The 13,414-nt window shown below is 69.0% G+C and overlaps 1 protein-coding gene across 1 annotated transcript in view; it reads left to right on the forward strand.

Annotated features, from left to right (window-relative positions):
* Positions 1 to 3,821: 3,821 nt before the first annotated feature.
* AHNAK2 (AHNAK nucleoprotein 2) overlaps positions 3,822 to 13,414 on the forward strand; it is a 36,985-nt gene continuing 27,392 nt past the window's right edge. The window contains exon 1 of the mRNA XM_055303646.1: positions 3,822 to 3,944. Within this exon, the coding sequence (XP_055159621.1) occupies positions 3,890 to 3,944 (55 nt within the window). The 5' untranslated portion in view covers positions 3,822 to 3,889. The remainder of the gene's footprint in view (positions 3,945 to 13,414) is intronic.

Here is a 13,414-nt window from a genome sequence, read left to right on the forward strand (position 1 = left end):
CAGCAACTGGGTGGACTGGGCAGGAGAGGGGCCACCAGCCGAGGGCCAGGCCTCCAGCTGGGGCGGCGGGGCACATAGCTGTTCAAGTTTAAAAGGCTTCACCTGCTGGGGGAGACTGGCCAGGGGGGAGCATGGCGCCATCCAGGCAGGAGTTCAGGGGACACATGCAGGACGCCCTGAGGGGCCGTGGAGGGGATGCAGGCAGTGTAGTCAGGAGGAAGAGTCCATATGCCCCCCCCAACTCCTCCTGGGACACCTTGGTCCATCCCTGGTCCCCATCCTGCCCAGCACGGGTGGGGACAGCTTCTCTGCCGCCAAGCTGAGCTTCCGCGTCCCAGCCTCCGAACAGGAGGAAGGGGCCGGCCTCCACTTGGCCCAGAGCCGCACAGTAGCCTGGCACCCCCTGGCCATTGCCTGGCGAGGGATGAGGAGGTGTCCTTTGCCCTCAGAAACATCTAGGTATCCTGCTCCTCTGGGGTTCTCAGCCCCAGATCATTGGGGTACGTCAATGAGGCCGCTGCCCCCAGGCCTGGAGCAGGCACCCAGTTCAGGGGAGACTGAGGCAGTCAGAAGCCAGGGGTCAGGAGACCTGAAGCTGCCGCAAACCCCTCCCCCTGCTGTGTGAGGACTGGATCGGTGGGGGGCAGATGGCGGCTGATGGGGTCCTGCGTTGTGACTCTGCGCTGGGCCAGGCCGCAGCAGGTACAATGGCAGAGCTATTTTTGCTTATGGTGCTGCGGCTGCCGCATGGAGACATGAATCATTGATGCTCCGGGCATCCCTGCCCGCCCGGAGAGGCCCGAGAGCGACCAGCGGGCGCGGAGTGGGGGTGGGGGGCTCTGCTGGGGAACCCCGGCCTGTGGAGTCGGCAGCCACCACCCGTCACCCTGGCCCCACCAGTTCCCAGACAGCCCACCTCGGGAGACCCCCGAGCATCACGAGGGCCGTGGGGTCCCCGGCGTGGTGGTCCCAGGGAGGCGGTGAAGCCCGTGCGTGCCAAGGGGAGAGAGCCCGGGGAACTGCACGACCGCCACTGCCCTCCCGGCGCTCAGTGGTGGGGGCCGTGTGGGGGCCAGGGGTGGGCGGGCTGGGCCCAGGGCTCTGTGCTTGTGGGGGAACAGTGACTCCTCAGCCACGTCCAACTGTTGTCACCTTCCCCAGCAGGCATCTGTGCCCGGAGGGGCCAAGGGGACCGGGCTGTCTCGGGGCATGACGACAGCAGCTCTGGCAGCTCAGGGCTCTGCGGCAGGCTCACTGCCAGGCTTCAGCTCCGGGGAGGGACAGGCGGGGAGTGGGGAGGCCTGGATGCGCTTCACAGGCTCCACCTGAGCAGCTTTCTCCCTGGGCCCACCCTGTGATCCTGGGGCCAGGCTGGGGCTTCTGAGGCCCCCGTAGGTGGGAGGAGGGAGTGGACACAGGAGGCAGGGCCCAGTCTGGCTGGCCCAGGGGGGAGAGGGCCGACTTAGGGGCCGTCTTCCTCTACACAGGGGCCAGGCCCCCCTATAGATGAAATGAGGCCCACAGGGTCCCCCGGGGAGTGTGCAGGGGTGAGCAGAACAGGTGATGCCAGCTTTCTGCAGGAGACGGGAGGGGCGGCCTCTGGGGCAGGAGTGCCCTGGATCTAGGGCCCTGGGTCAGTGCCGAGCCAACTCGCTTGCTGCAGGGTAAGCGAGGCTCCAGCAGGGCAGTGCAAGCCCACCCAGGCCTCACCAAGGCCAGTGCAGAAGCAGCTGCAGGGAGGGTCCCTGCCCTGGTCCCCCCCAGGCCCTGGCTGGTCAGGGTCCCAGGGACCGCCCAGCTGCACACTGGCCCGCTGGGGGCTGCTCCGTCAGCAGCCATGTGAGACCCCTCCTCCTGACCTCTGCTTAGGTGGGGCGGCTCCCTGGCCTCCCCACCCATCCCCCTCTGCCCTTCAGAGCCCCACATGCATCATGCTAGACGATCAGGATATGTCACATGGAATGAGACCGCTTCATTTGGACACACAACTTTGCCAAGGTCACTCATGTCATGGGGTGGGGGGACACAGAACTGGGTCTGTGTCCCAAGGTCCCCGCTTGGACAAGTGCCCCTTCTTCCCTGGCCCCCAATGCCAGACTCACATACACAGATGGGCAGGCTGGGATCCCAACAGATCTGGACAGATGTGGGACACACCCAGGGACACAAAAAGTGCTCCCTCCCTGCACCCATGAGCAGCTGACTCCCAGAAGAACAGAGCAGGGCAGGACTCCAGGGAAGGAGGAGGGCGCAGGGTCTGTGGCTCCAGGGCAATGCTGCCCAGCCCATAGGGAAAACCCCACACCCCATTGTCCCCACCTGAAGGACAGAGCTGCACCCCGTTGTCCGTGGGCCCCGTGGATGAGAGGCTGCAGAGCCTCTTCCCAGCAGTGATGTGCATGTCTGTGGGACCTGCTGCTGGCAGGCTGCCCGGCTGCAGCCCAGCTAACGGGAACTGGCACACATGAGTCATCCTGCTGGGCAGGCTCACCTGGGCCCTGCCGGCATCCCCAAGGAGCCCCAGGAGGAGAGTGCACCTGTGTGTGCATGTGTGTGTCTGTGTCCGGTTGTGCATACCTGGGCTCTTGGGTCCAACGGGTGCACTTGTGTCAGCATGGGTGGGACTGTGTGTGTGCCTCTCTGTGCACAGAGACACATTCAAACCCATCTGTGTATTGGTGTGAACATGTGCGTCATCTTGTCTACCTGTGTGTCTTGGGTGTGTCTCATGTGCGTCCCTGTGTCTGAGTGGCTCCCCGTCTCTCTCTGCCCCAGGAGCAGGTATGTGTGTGTGTCCACCTGTCCGTCCCAGCACCACCGGCACATGCCTAGGTGGCGCCCAGGCGTGGTCCTCCTTGGCGCAGCGATGCGTTCCTGGGTCTGTTCTGGCCCAGGCTCCCCGCCCGCAGCCCCAGTGGGACCCACACCTCCAAGGTGCCCTTCCTCAGGTCTACGCCAGGCTGGGCCTCAGCGAACTCCTACTTTGCTGGAAACAGAATTCTCCTGGGCCTTCCCACTCCCTGCCGGTTCCCCAAGGAGTGTGGTGTTCTGCACAGCACCCAGGCTGGAGCTCAGGGGCCCCCAGCCATCCCCACCCCAGCCCTTACCAAGGCCCTCTGGAGCATCCGGGGCCTTGTGGCCTTGTCTCCCTCCTCATATTGCTGCCCGGGCCCAGCCCCACCCTCCCTCTTGCAGGGCTCCCGACTTCCAGCAGGGCCCAAGCTCCCTGCCCCCCCGCCGCCGCCCCGGGGAGGGTCTGGGGAGGGTCTTTCCTCAGCTCCCACCGCCCGGTCTCGCTGCCCCCCGCCCCGCTGCACCTAATTCTCGGCCTGGGCCCTCTGTGGCCTCGAGGGAACACTCTTCCCGCACACTCCTGCGGTCCCAGCTGGGACGGCCCCTTGGGAGCCTGCCGGGACCCCCCACGCACCCCAACCGCGGCAGCGCGCTCCCCGGCAGAGCAGCGTCTAGACTGCGAGCCCCTGGGCGGGGCCGGGAGGTCGGATCTCCGGCCCGTCGCCCCTCGGGCTCCCTCTGCCCCTGTGACCCCGGGGTCCCGCCCCCGCTGGCGGCTCCAGTCCGCGTGGGGACCCCTGCCCGGCAGCGGCCCGAGGCGCGCGGTCTGGGCGGGCGGGGGCCGGCGGGCGGAGGGCGGAGGGGGCGGGGCCGGGGCCGGAGGGGCGGGGCCGGAGGGGCGGGGCCGGGGCGCGCCAGCCAATGGGCGGGAGGGGGCGGGGCGGGGCGGCGGCGGGGTCCCGGGCGCCGGCGGGGTCCGCAGTCGAGGCCCGCCGCCCGCGGCAGCGCCCTCCCGGCTCCCCGGCCGCCCGCGCGCCGAGCCCAGACCCGCGACCGGACGCGCCGGGCCCGCCGGCCCGCACCGCCCGGCGCCGCGATGTGCGACTGTTTCCACGTGGTGCTGCCCTCCTGGCCCGGAGCCCCCGGCAGCGGTGCGCCTCCTCCCGCCTGCTGCCTCCGCTGCACCTCGCCTCTCACCTGGCTCTGCCTCCCTCTCCCATCTCTGCCGCTCACCGTCTCGGGGTCGCTGACTCATCTCTGCCACTCCCTCTGTCGCTCCCGCCTCTGTCACTCTCCCTGCCTGGCTTTCCCTCCCTGTCACTGCCCCCGTGTCCCTAGAGGCGGCCGCTCGGCGAGGCCGCACGTGTGAGTGGGGCGTCGGGGCCGTGGGTCACCTGGCACGGGGACCTGCAGCCAGGCTTGCCCGGAGGGGCCCTGCTTTGGGGCCGGAGGACCACGGACTTAGGGCTGGGTGGGTCCACAGTGTGGCTGGCTCACCGGCTAGGCGGGGGCTCGGCAGGGCTGGCCCCAAGGGCTGCGGCTGGGTGAGGGGCCACAGGGCCCCTGGTGCTGGGCAAGGGAAGGTGGGTGTTGCCCTCGCCTCTGCCCGCAGAATGGGAAGCAGGTGCTTTGTCATCTGTCTGTCCCCGCTCGAGGTCTGGTTCCCGCGTCTGCGTGTCTCCGCGTCTTGGGGGGCAGGTGGGGTGAGGCAGGGGCAGTTATCCCAGCTCTGGGTCAGGGATGCGGCAGCCACGCCCAGGGCATCTGGCCAGTTGCCAGCAAGGAGGGTTGGGCCTTGCTGCAGTGGCGCAGACCGGACCCCACTCCTTGAGGAACGCAGAGGAGGAAGATGATGATGGTGCTGCTGATGCAGAGGGGGAGGGCTGCCCCTTGGCCTGGGCACGCCCCTCCAGCCGCAGCGGCAGTCCCCATGGTCCCTTCTGTTGCCCGTCTGTCTGCTGAACACCAGCTGGCCTCCTGTCAGGGCCTCCCTCGTCCCAGGGATGTTCCCTGGACAAGCCTTGGGAGGATGATAGATGCTGTGGGTCCCCAGCCCCCTCCTCCTGACCGTGGCGGCCCTGGCCCGCATCCCTGGGGATCTGCTGTATCACAGGGAAAGGAGGGGGGCAGAGGGACGTGGGGCCATTGCTCTGCTTCCGGCATCTCCCACCGGCCTACACCCTCACTCCCAGGCTGCCCAGAGGCGCCCGGGATGCAGGGTGCAAGGCCACCCCCTCCACCCGTCTGCCTTGAGATGGCCTGGTCGGGACAGCCCTCCCCCCCGCTGAGACCCTTATTCTCTGCTTTGACCTGGGGCCGGCCTGTGGGGCAGCCCTTAGGGAATGTCAGGGGCTGTCATGGGGCGTGGGTACGAGACCTAGTGCATCAGAGCCCCTGGGGGTTCCGTTCCGTCCAGCGTGCGGATCCCCAGGCCCTCGCCCTCCCTTCACGGAGGCTAGACAACATCACTTCACGTGCGGTCCTGGGGGTTTGGTCCAGGTCTTCCCAGCTGCGGTCCCCCCGCCGCCCCCCGTCGGGCGGGAGACGGGCAGGCGGCACCCCACCCTCATCCTGCTGCCCAGGTCCCAGCCTGCTCCTGGGCCAGCCATGCTAGGTCCTTTGAAGACCCCTCCCAGAGCCTGGGTGCCCTGCTACCCCCAGCCAGGGGGAGGCAGCCGTCGGCCGCCCCACCCGCACTGGGAGGCTGGCCCCTGGCGGCTGGCCAAACGGGCGTGGAAGGGAGCTCCACCGGGGTGCCCGGCCGCCCCTCCCCACCATCCCTCCGAGGCAGCCGGTTTCTTCCCAAGGCAGAGCTGGGTCCTGGGCAGCTGGACTGACAGGGAGCCCCCGGCTCCTGCCCCGGGCCCCTGCCCTGCACCTGAGGCCCCTGACTTGGCCTGAGACCCCCCCCATCCCCACTCTGAGAAGCCCCCACGAGGTCCAGGGAGGGCCCACCATGAAGGAGAGTCTGGGTGGTCTCTTCTTGTGGGGGGCCGTGGTAAGTCTGGGGCCCTTCCCAGGCGCATCGCAATGTGGGGCCTCCCTGCAGTGGCCTCCCTCCTCTGAACGGGGCTGGTGGCCTCTGCAGGGCCCTGGGCTTGGGGCTGCAGGGGTCTGTGGGCTGCGACTAGCACCTGTGAACGGGAGTGAGCACGGCCGCCCACAGCAGAGGCCGGGCGGAGAGGCCAAGTGCCGGCGCGGGTGGCAAGTGTCTCCAGTGTCCATGCTGGCAGCTTGCCCTGGGTTGTCCAGTGGCACAGGGCTGTGTCCCCATTTTGCAGACAGGGATGCTGAGTCTTGGAGCAGTGAGGCAGGGCCTTGCACTGAGGTCGAGGTCGAGCCTTCTGGTTTCTACAGGGGCCGGAGTGGCCAAACCGCAGGCCGAGGGCGGTGATGTCGGGCAGGTGCTGGTGCGGCCACCCCACCAGGCAGGGCTCTGGAGTGCCCCCTCCTGCCCAGAGTGTCCGTGGCAGGAGCCAGCAGCAAGGAGGAGGGGTGAAGGTCATCTTGGGCTGGTCCCCACCCTCCCTCCTTCCCTGTGCTTTCTGAGGTGGGTTCTCCCAGCCGCCGCAGGTGCTGCTGGCAGATGTGTCCCTGACAGCACCCCAGCTCTTCTCCCGGTAGGAAAACTCAAGCTGGACAGTCTGCCGCTGCTCCAGGGTCTCAGGAGAGTGGTGGGGGGGTAGGGCCCAGGAGCCCCTGCCTCCCCGTGTGCCAGCAGTGGTGAGTGCGGGGCCTTCTCTCCATCTGGTTGAGCTCTTCCATCCTGGACTTGCTAGAAGCTGCCTCTTCCAGGAAGCCTCCAGGATTGCTGGGCCCAACCCTGTCTCACCCTCAGGCTCCAGCCCGCGCTGTGTCCTTTCTCCCATGACTGCCCTTTGCTGAAGGCTTCTGTTTCAGGTTGAGCCTGGGGCTGGCCTGCCTGGGGGTGGGGAAGTGGCAGTGAGAGGGGGAAGGACCCAGCAGGTGGGGAAGGGCACTAGCCCTCTGCCCCCCCCCCCCCCCCCGCCACTCGCTCCAGGCATGAAAGCCCAGATCTCCCCAGCACAGCCCTCTGGGTGGAGGCAGGAGGAGGCCGACCGTGCACCCCGGGCTCTGGCAGGGGCCCCGGGACCTGGGAGGTCACACATCAGGGAACACTGTACCATTGTTTATTCGGCTAAGGTGAGTCAGGCACCTCTCGGCTGCACTGACGAGTCAGAGAGGGCTTCCTGGAGGAACGTGCGTGTGGCCTGGAGAGCCTTGGCTGGGGGACAACAAGCAGATTTACAGGGTGGGTCTGGGGATAGGCGTAGGGGTGAAGAAGGGTAGAGAGGGCAGGGGCCAGCGGTTGGGGGGGTTTGTTCCCAGGGCGCTCGGGGCTCCACACGGGTTCGGGGCAGTCCCCATGGGAAGAGATGAGGCTGGGCAGAGGAAGGGGAAATGGAGAGGCAGAGGGGCCCAGCGGGGAAGTGGGGAGAGGTGGGGGGCTCTTAGCTGGGTGCACGGTGGGACCCTGTGTGCGCCCGACCTCCCCGAGCCTCCCCATGGGCCAGGCCCCGCCCAGCTCCTGCTTCTACCTCCAGGCTTCCCTTTGTTTGTCTTTTTTTGGAAGCCGCAGGCCGCTGGGAGCCAAGGGTCCAGCTCACTGGGGTAAATATTTAATAGTTAGAGACACTTTCTCTAATGGAAAGGTCCCAGGAGCTGGGGCAGGGGGGCGGCAAGTGGTGGCCCCGCCCACGCCCAGCCCACTAGCCCCCTCTTCCCACCCCGCTTCCTGCCCTGCGCTGTCCCGTGTGGGTGGGGGGGTGCCATGCCCCCCGCCATTGTCGAGAGGAACCCCCTGAGGTGACTGGCTCCGAGCCAGCCGCCCCTGCCTGCAGGGTGGACGCTGGGGTCCGGGGCAGGAGTCCTGAGAAGGGCCCTTCGCACGCCTGCCTGGACACAGCCCCGGATGCGGGCGCCCGGTGCTGAAAGGACAGTGGAGGTTCAGAAAGGAGCGGCTGGGGACAGGAGCTCATGGGGCCCTTGTGCGGGCCTCCATGCCCTGTCAACACCCGCTTCTGCTGGAGGGGCTGCCCCGGCACTGGTGGGCACTGCTGTCTGCTGGGTGGGAGGCCCGGGGCTCAGCCCCGCTGGGCCAGGTCGTGTCCCCTTTGTTTGGGGGTCAAGCCCCTGGTGGGGGTCAGACCATGGGCTGCCTGCATCAGGTCTGGGTGCTCTGCATCCCCTGCCCCCACCGGCCCTGCACCTCTGTCTCCCATGCATGCTCGAGGTCCCTTCTGGGTGGGGCAGAGGATGGCCTCCCACTCCCACAAGGCACTAGGCCACGTGCGGGACCCCTGGAGGAGCAGCTCCTTCCCCGGCAGGCCTTACTCCTGGGTGGCACCAGCCCCCAGGGGCTCCTCTGTGACACATCTCCTGAGAATGCGGTGCTTGGCCCTGGCCACCTCCCCAGCTGATTCACTATCAGCTGCCCGTGGGCCTGCCCAGCCCCTGCCCAGCCCTTGCCAGCCCCCGAATTCCTGTGGTGACACTGAGCAGCAGCCCAGGGTGCAGGGGGCTTTGAGCGACGACTGCCTGTGAGGTGGGCATTGGCAGGCATGTGCTGGACGGCCTGGATCTCAGGACCCTTGGTGTGGCAGGTCAGCAGACACCCTTCAGCTGGCCCAGCACCACCTGGGGCCAGGGACCAGGCGGGTGGGGTCCTCAGTTGCCGAGGCAAGGGGGCGGGGCCCTACACGGGAGCCCTTACCTGCAGGAGAGCCAGGTATGACCCCTGTGGGACTGGACACCAGCACGGGGGCAAGGTATGGAGGGCGGCCCCCTGACGCTTGGCCCTACAAGGTCATGGTGGCCTGGAGCCAGAGCCCTGAGCCTCCAGCCTGAGTCCCTGCCCGCCCGGTGCCCCCGGCTGGCCCGTGCATCTGCAGGACCTGCTGGCACCCACCTCCCGTCTGCAGGGGCCTCACCCGGACACAGCGCTTGCCAAGGGCTGCGGGCAGCTGCCTGTGGGGAGGGAGTCCAGGGTCCGAGCTGGGAAAGCGCTTTGGGCAGAGCAAGCCTCATGTGCTCACCGAGAGTCTGGAGGGAGCCTGGGTGCGGCAGGGGTGGGGGGTGAGGGGTGGCAATGTGGGGGCGGGGGGAGCAGAGCACAGGGTGTCGGGGGGCGGGGGCAGGCCCAGCCTGCAGGCTACGCAGCGTGGGGCGACCTGGCCACATCTCCCCCTGGCTGCCGAGGTGGGGGCCCATGTGCTCCAGGGCCAGACGGCTGGGGGGCAGTGGGGTTCCCGAGGAGGGGGACGAGTGGCTCTGTGGGCTTGGGGTCCCGGGCTGGAGAGAGGAGTGCGTGGCCCGCTCTGAACCCGCAGCAGCCTCCTTCTGGCTGGGCTCAGCCCTGGCCTGGGGGCGATGAGAGAGCCGTGGGGTGCCAGGCAGCGTGGGGTGCCAGGCAGCGAGTTCCCAGGTGAGAACTGTCTGGGGCTGTGGGAGGGGTGAGGTCACCGCCAGCCGGCCTGGCCAGCTTTCCCGGCTCACTGTAAATAGAGTCATTTGTGACCGTTAAATTTTTAGAGAGGGGGAGGCTGGGAGAGGCCTGGGTACGGCACCTCCTTCCTGGACTGGGGGCCCACCCTGGGCCTCTCGCCCACCCTGACCCAAGAGCACCCCTGGCCCCGGGACGGGCTAGAGCCTTCTGTGTACCTGGGATCCCCCTGAGCGGCCAGATGCCTTCCCTTACTGTCACCCCCTCCATGTCTCCATGGGAGGCTCGCTGCCCTCGGCTGTCCCCAGAGCCCCCAGTTAGTGGCTGCCTTGCCGATCGGGCCTGGGGTGGCGGCAGGGGTGGGGGTGAAGCCATCCCACCACCACCTCCCCAGGGCTGGGCCTGACCCCTCACTGCCCTGGAACCCCAGGCTGGGTCCCTCAGCTGGGCGGGCCTGCTCTGACCTGCTTGTTGGGTGCAGGTGCCAGCAGCCAGCTGAGCCCCACCCCGCAGGGCCCCGGGGCAGGGCGGGGCAGCTTCGGGATCCAGCAAGAGATCTGCTGATGGCACAGGCTGCGCGGTCCTGCCCAGGCCTGCCAGGGCTCCGGGAGCTGGAGGGGCCGAGGAGCCAGACTCTGCGTCCTCCCACCCGCCCCCTGGGCCCCTGGGCTAGGGGCTGGGTCCTGGGGGTCCCGGGAGGTGACAGGAGGTGGTAGGCCAGGCAGTTGGCGCTTCGGGGAGGGCGGAGCTGGGGTCTTCGGGCTCAGAGAGGCTGCGTCTCAGCTCCCCCTCAGGCCCCAGTGACGCGGGCACGGGTCATACACGCGGGGTCCAGGGCCCTGCGGCGCCCAGCTCGTCAGAGGCCCCCGCTTTGGGTGGAGGCTGCTGTGGAGCTTGGGCTGAGGGGCTGCAAGGGTGGCGGGGTGCACGCCGAGGGGCACGGGCAGACCTAAGGTCACTCACTGGCCCAGGCTGCGGCGAGCTCGGGCTCGTCCTGCTCCGGCCTCGGTGGTCTCTGCCGGGGAAGGGGCTGGCTGTGCCCTGGGCAGGGGTCTCGGCACAGCCTGACGCGCCGTGTCACCCCGACGTCGCAGGTGGAGCAGGCGTTAGCACCCCGCGCCGGGCTCTCTTGGAAGGGCCTGGGTACCCCTCGGGCTGTGCCTCCCCTTCTCTGTGCCCCCAGCCTGGCCAGCTTCCAGCCTCTGTCCCTGCACGTACAGGGAAACTGAGGCACGGGGCCAAGGAACAGCCTGGCGGGGGGTGGGGGATCCTATCTGACATCTGCGGCTGCCTACCTGTCTACACAGCAGGACCGGACTGGACTGCGCTGGCGGGTGGTAGTGACTCAGACATCCCCAGGCGGGCGTTTCCTTTCCCAGTCAGCTGCTTGGGCTGGGGGGGGGGGCACTCTGGGGGAGGGGCCTGGCCCGGCTCCGGGCCTGTGAGGGGGCCGCCCAGCCCCCTGGTGGGGCTCCAGGCCAGCGAGGAGGAGGCCAGGGCGGGGCAGCGAGCGGGGCTCTGGAGGGGAGGGACCCAGGAGGGCAGCCGGAGGGAGCGCCAGCTGGGATCTTCACTCTGGGCAAGTTGGGAGGACGTCGACCTGGGTAAGCCACTGCGGCTGTCTTCTGTACCTGCCCCTGCCCCTGCCCCCTGCCCCCTGCTCCCAGCCTCCAGCCCCCTTCCCGGGGCTCAGCCCTAGGGTACCTGTGCCCCTCACCACCCAGTAGGCCTGTGGGGCCCGGGTGGGGGCTCGGGCTGCGGGCTGAGCAGGGCTGTCATCTCCCAGAGCCCCTGCCCTGCCTCATCCCAAGCCCACGTTGGTGGGCTGGGCCACCAGGTCGTGGTGGCCGAGGGCACAGACACAGCCATCGCCATCCCAGGGCAGGTCCCCAAGGTGGGACCATGTGGCCGGGGAGGATTCCTCAGGTGACGTCCACCATCCTTGTTTGGTGCACTGGGGACCCCAGGATTTTGGGGCGGGCGCTTCCAGCGTGTGCAGGCTCCCCTGCAGCGGGGCAGGTGGGCAGCGGTGGGCAGGACCTCCAGGGTACCGGCCTTTCAGCTCAGAGAGAGAAACGGGCTCAGGCCCACTCCCCTCCTGGCTGCTGGGCCCTCTGGAGTCAGAGGCCGGCGTGCCTGCCTCGGTTTCTCCAGGTTCAGAAGGACCCTCCCAGCCCCACAGCTCGGCGGCACCCTCAGGCCCGTGGACTTGCCCCTTCCCAGGAGAGCTGCCCTGCGCCTTCTCTTTCTTTCCCCATCTGCTCTCTGCACTGGCACTTATTATGCACCTACTGTGTGCAGGGCTCTGAGTGCTGGGGACCAGAGAGGAAGGGGGGCAGTGGCCAGGCTTGGTCTGAGAGTTGGCCGGGGTGGAAGAGCGAGGTGCCCGGGCTGGGGAGGCTGCTGGTCTGCAGCGCAGTTTGGAAGGTCTGGGCCCAGGCAGCGGTGGGAGGGCTGTGCACGGTCTGGGGGCGCTGCAGGGTGACCCGAAAGTCCTGGAAACTCCTGGCTGCAGCCGGGCAGCCGCGGGAGGGGTGTGGCTGCGGGTGGGTGCCAGCCCTCACTCCCAGGCCCAGCCGGCCAGGCGAGGGCCAGGCGAGGGCCTTGGGGGCAGAAGCGGGAGCCGAGCTGGCCTCCCCACGCAGTTACCTTGGGAGGGCCTCGCTGCCGGCTGTTGCTGTGGGAAGGCTGAAGGTCTCATGACCAGTCAGCCGAGCCCAGCACTTTCCTCGCGCAGTTCCAGGCTGGGGTGAGGCCTAAGCGTGCCGTGCGCCTCTGTGGGCACTGGGCTCCAGGCCCAAGGGTGAGCCTGCCTCGTGGAGTCCTGCCCCCGCGGCTCCCTGGGTGGCTGCGGGACTGTGCGCTGTGCTCAGGGAGGGTCCCAGGCGCAGGCACACACGCCCACGCTGGATCTGAGGCCACGGCCGGTCCGGGTTGCAGCTCCCCTTCCTGCCAGTGTCCTCGTTCCCAGGCCCACCAGTGCCCTGGCGACATGCAAATGCGCCCACCGTCCCTGGCCCCTCTGGAGGGCGGCCAGTTTCCATGCAAACTGGGCTTTTGTTAAGCACACTTGCCGCTGAGAACCCCCACTTGGCGGGGGGGGCTGCCTGGAGAGTCCCTGGCTCACCCCGAAGTATTAGTAGTCATTATTCGATGTGGCTGCTGAGCCGAGTCCCCACGGGGCCCGTCTGTGGGGCCCGGGTCAGGCCGACAGGACGCTGCCCCTGCACTCACGGCCGAGGGGGGCCCTCGGGTCGCAGGGCCCGGCAGGACGATGCTCTGGGGGATCCTGGGGTGCCACGGCCTCCCGCCCCGGGGTGCAGGTCCGAGGCCGGCAGGCCCCTGGCAGCTCTGCCCCGCAGCAGGCAGGATTTCCTCCTTCCTGTTTGTGTGACCCTGGGCCAGGCTGGGGCCAGCTGGCGGCTCTGAGGGGCGCCCAGGGACCCAGGGCTTAACCCCGCAGCCCCACCTTCCAGCCTGTGGCCTCGGGCTGGGCCCGCCCCCTCCAGGGCCTGCTCCTCACCCCCCAGCGGCTGCGGGTGCGGGTGTGGGTGCGGGTGCGGGTGCGGGTGCGGGCAGTGCAGCTGGCCCGCGGGAGCAGGGCAGTGGGCTTCTGGGCCTGCCTGGGTCCCCAGGATCCCGGTGCGGGCGTGCACCCACTTCCACGCCGCCACCGCCTACGCCCTGGTCCTCGACGCCTGTGAGACACCCCGGGGTCGATCTGGGGGTGCAGCTTCTCAGGGCCGGGGATCCCTGCCCTGCCCGGGAGCCTTCCCTGCGGTGGGCCCCCTCCCCCGGCCCGGCTGCCGGCTGGAGGCCCTGCCCGGGTGTCCTGTCCCAGGCCTGTGGGACTCCGCCCCCCGCCTCTCCGGGTCGCCTGCCGGGAGAGGGCGGCCACCGGGATCTTGTTTTGTTGTCTGACTCACAGAAAGGGCTGCGGCCGCGGAGGCGCTGGGCGGTGGTGAGCTTGGCAGGCTCCCCAAGCCCCTGGCCCCTCCCCGGGGCACACCCTCCTCTCGCCCCTGTGGGTCCCCTGTGCGCTGGGCTGGCCATGCAGGTGCCGCCTCCCTGGGACTCAGCCGGCCCCTGCGCCCCGCCCCAGGTGGCCGCCCTGGGCAAGCGGCTCCCCTCTTCCAGGCTGGGCATTCTCATTCCTCG

Source organism: Nyctereutes procyonoides, unplaced genomic scaffold, assembly GCF_905146905.1.
Source record: "Nyctereutes procyonoides isolate TBG_1078 unplaced genomic scaffold, NYPRO_anot_genome, whole genome shotgun sequence".
In the NCBI taxonomy this organism is placed as follows: Eukaryota; Metazoa; Chordata; class Mammalia; order Carnivora; family Canidae; genus Nyctereutes; species Nyctereutes procyonoides.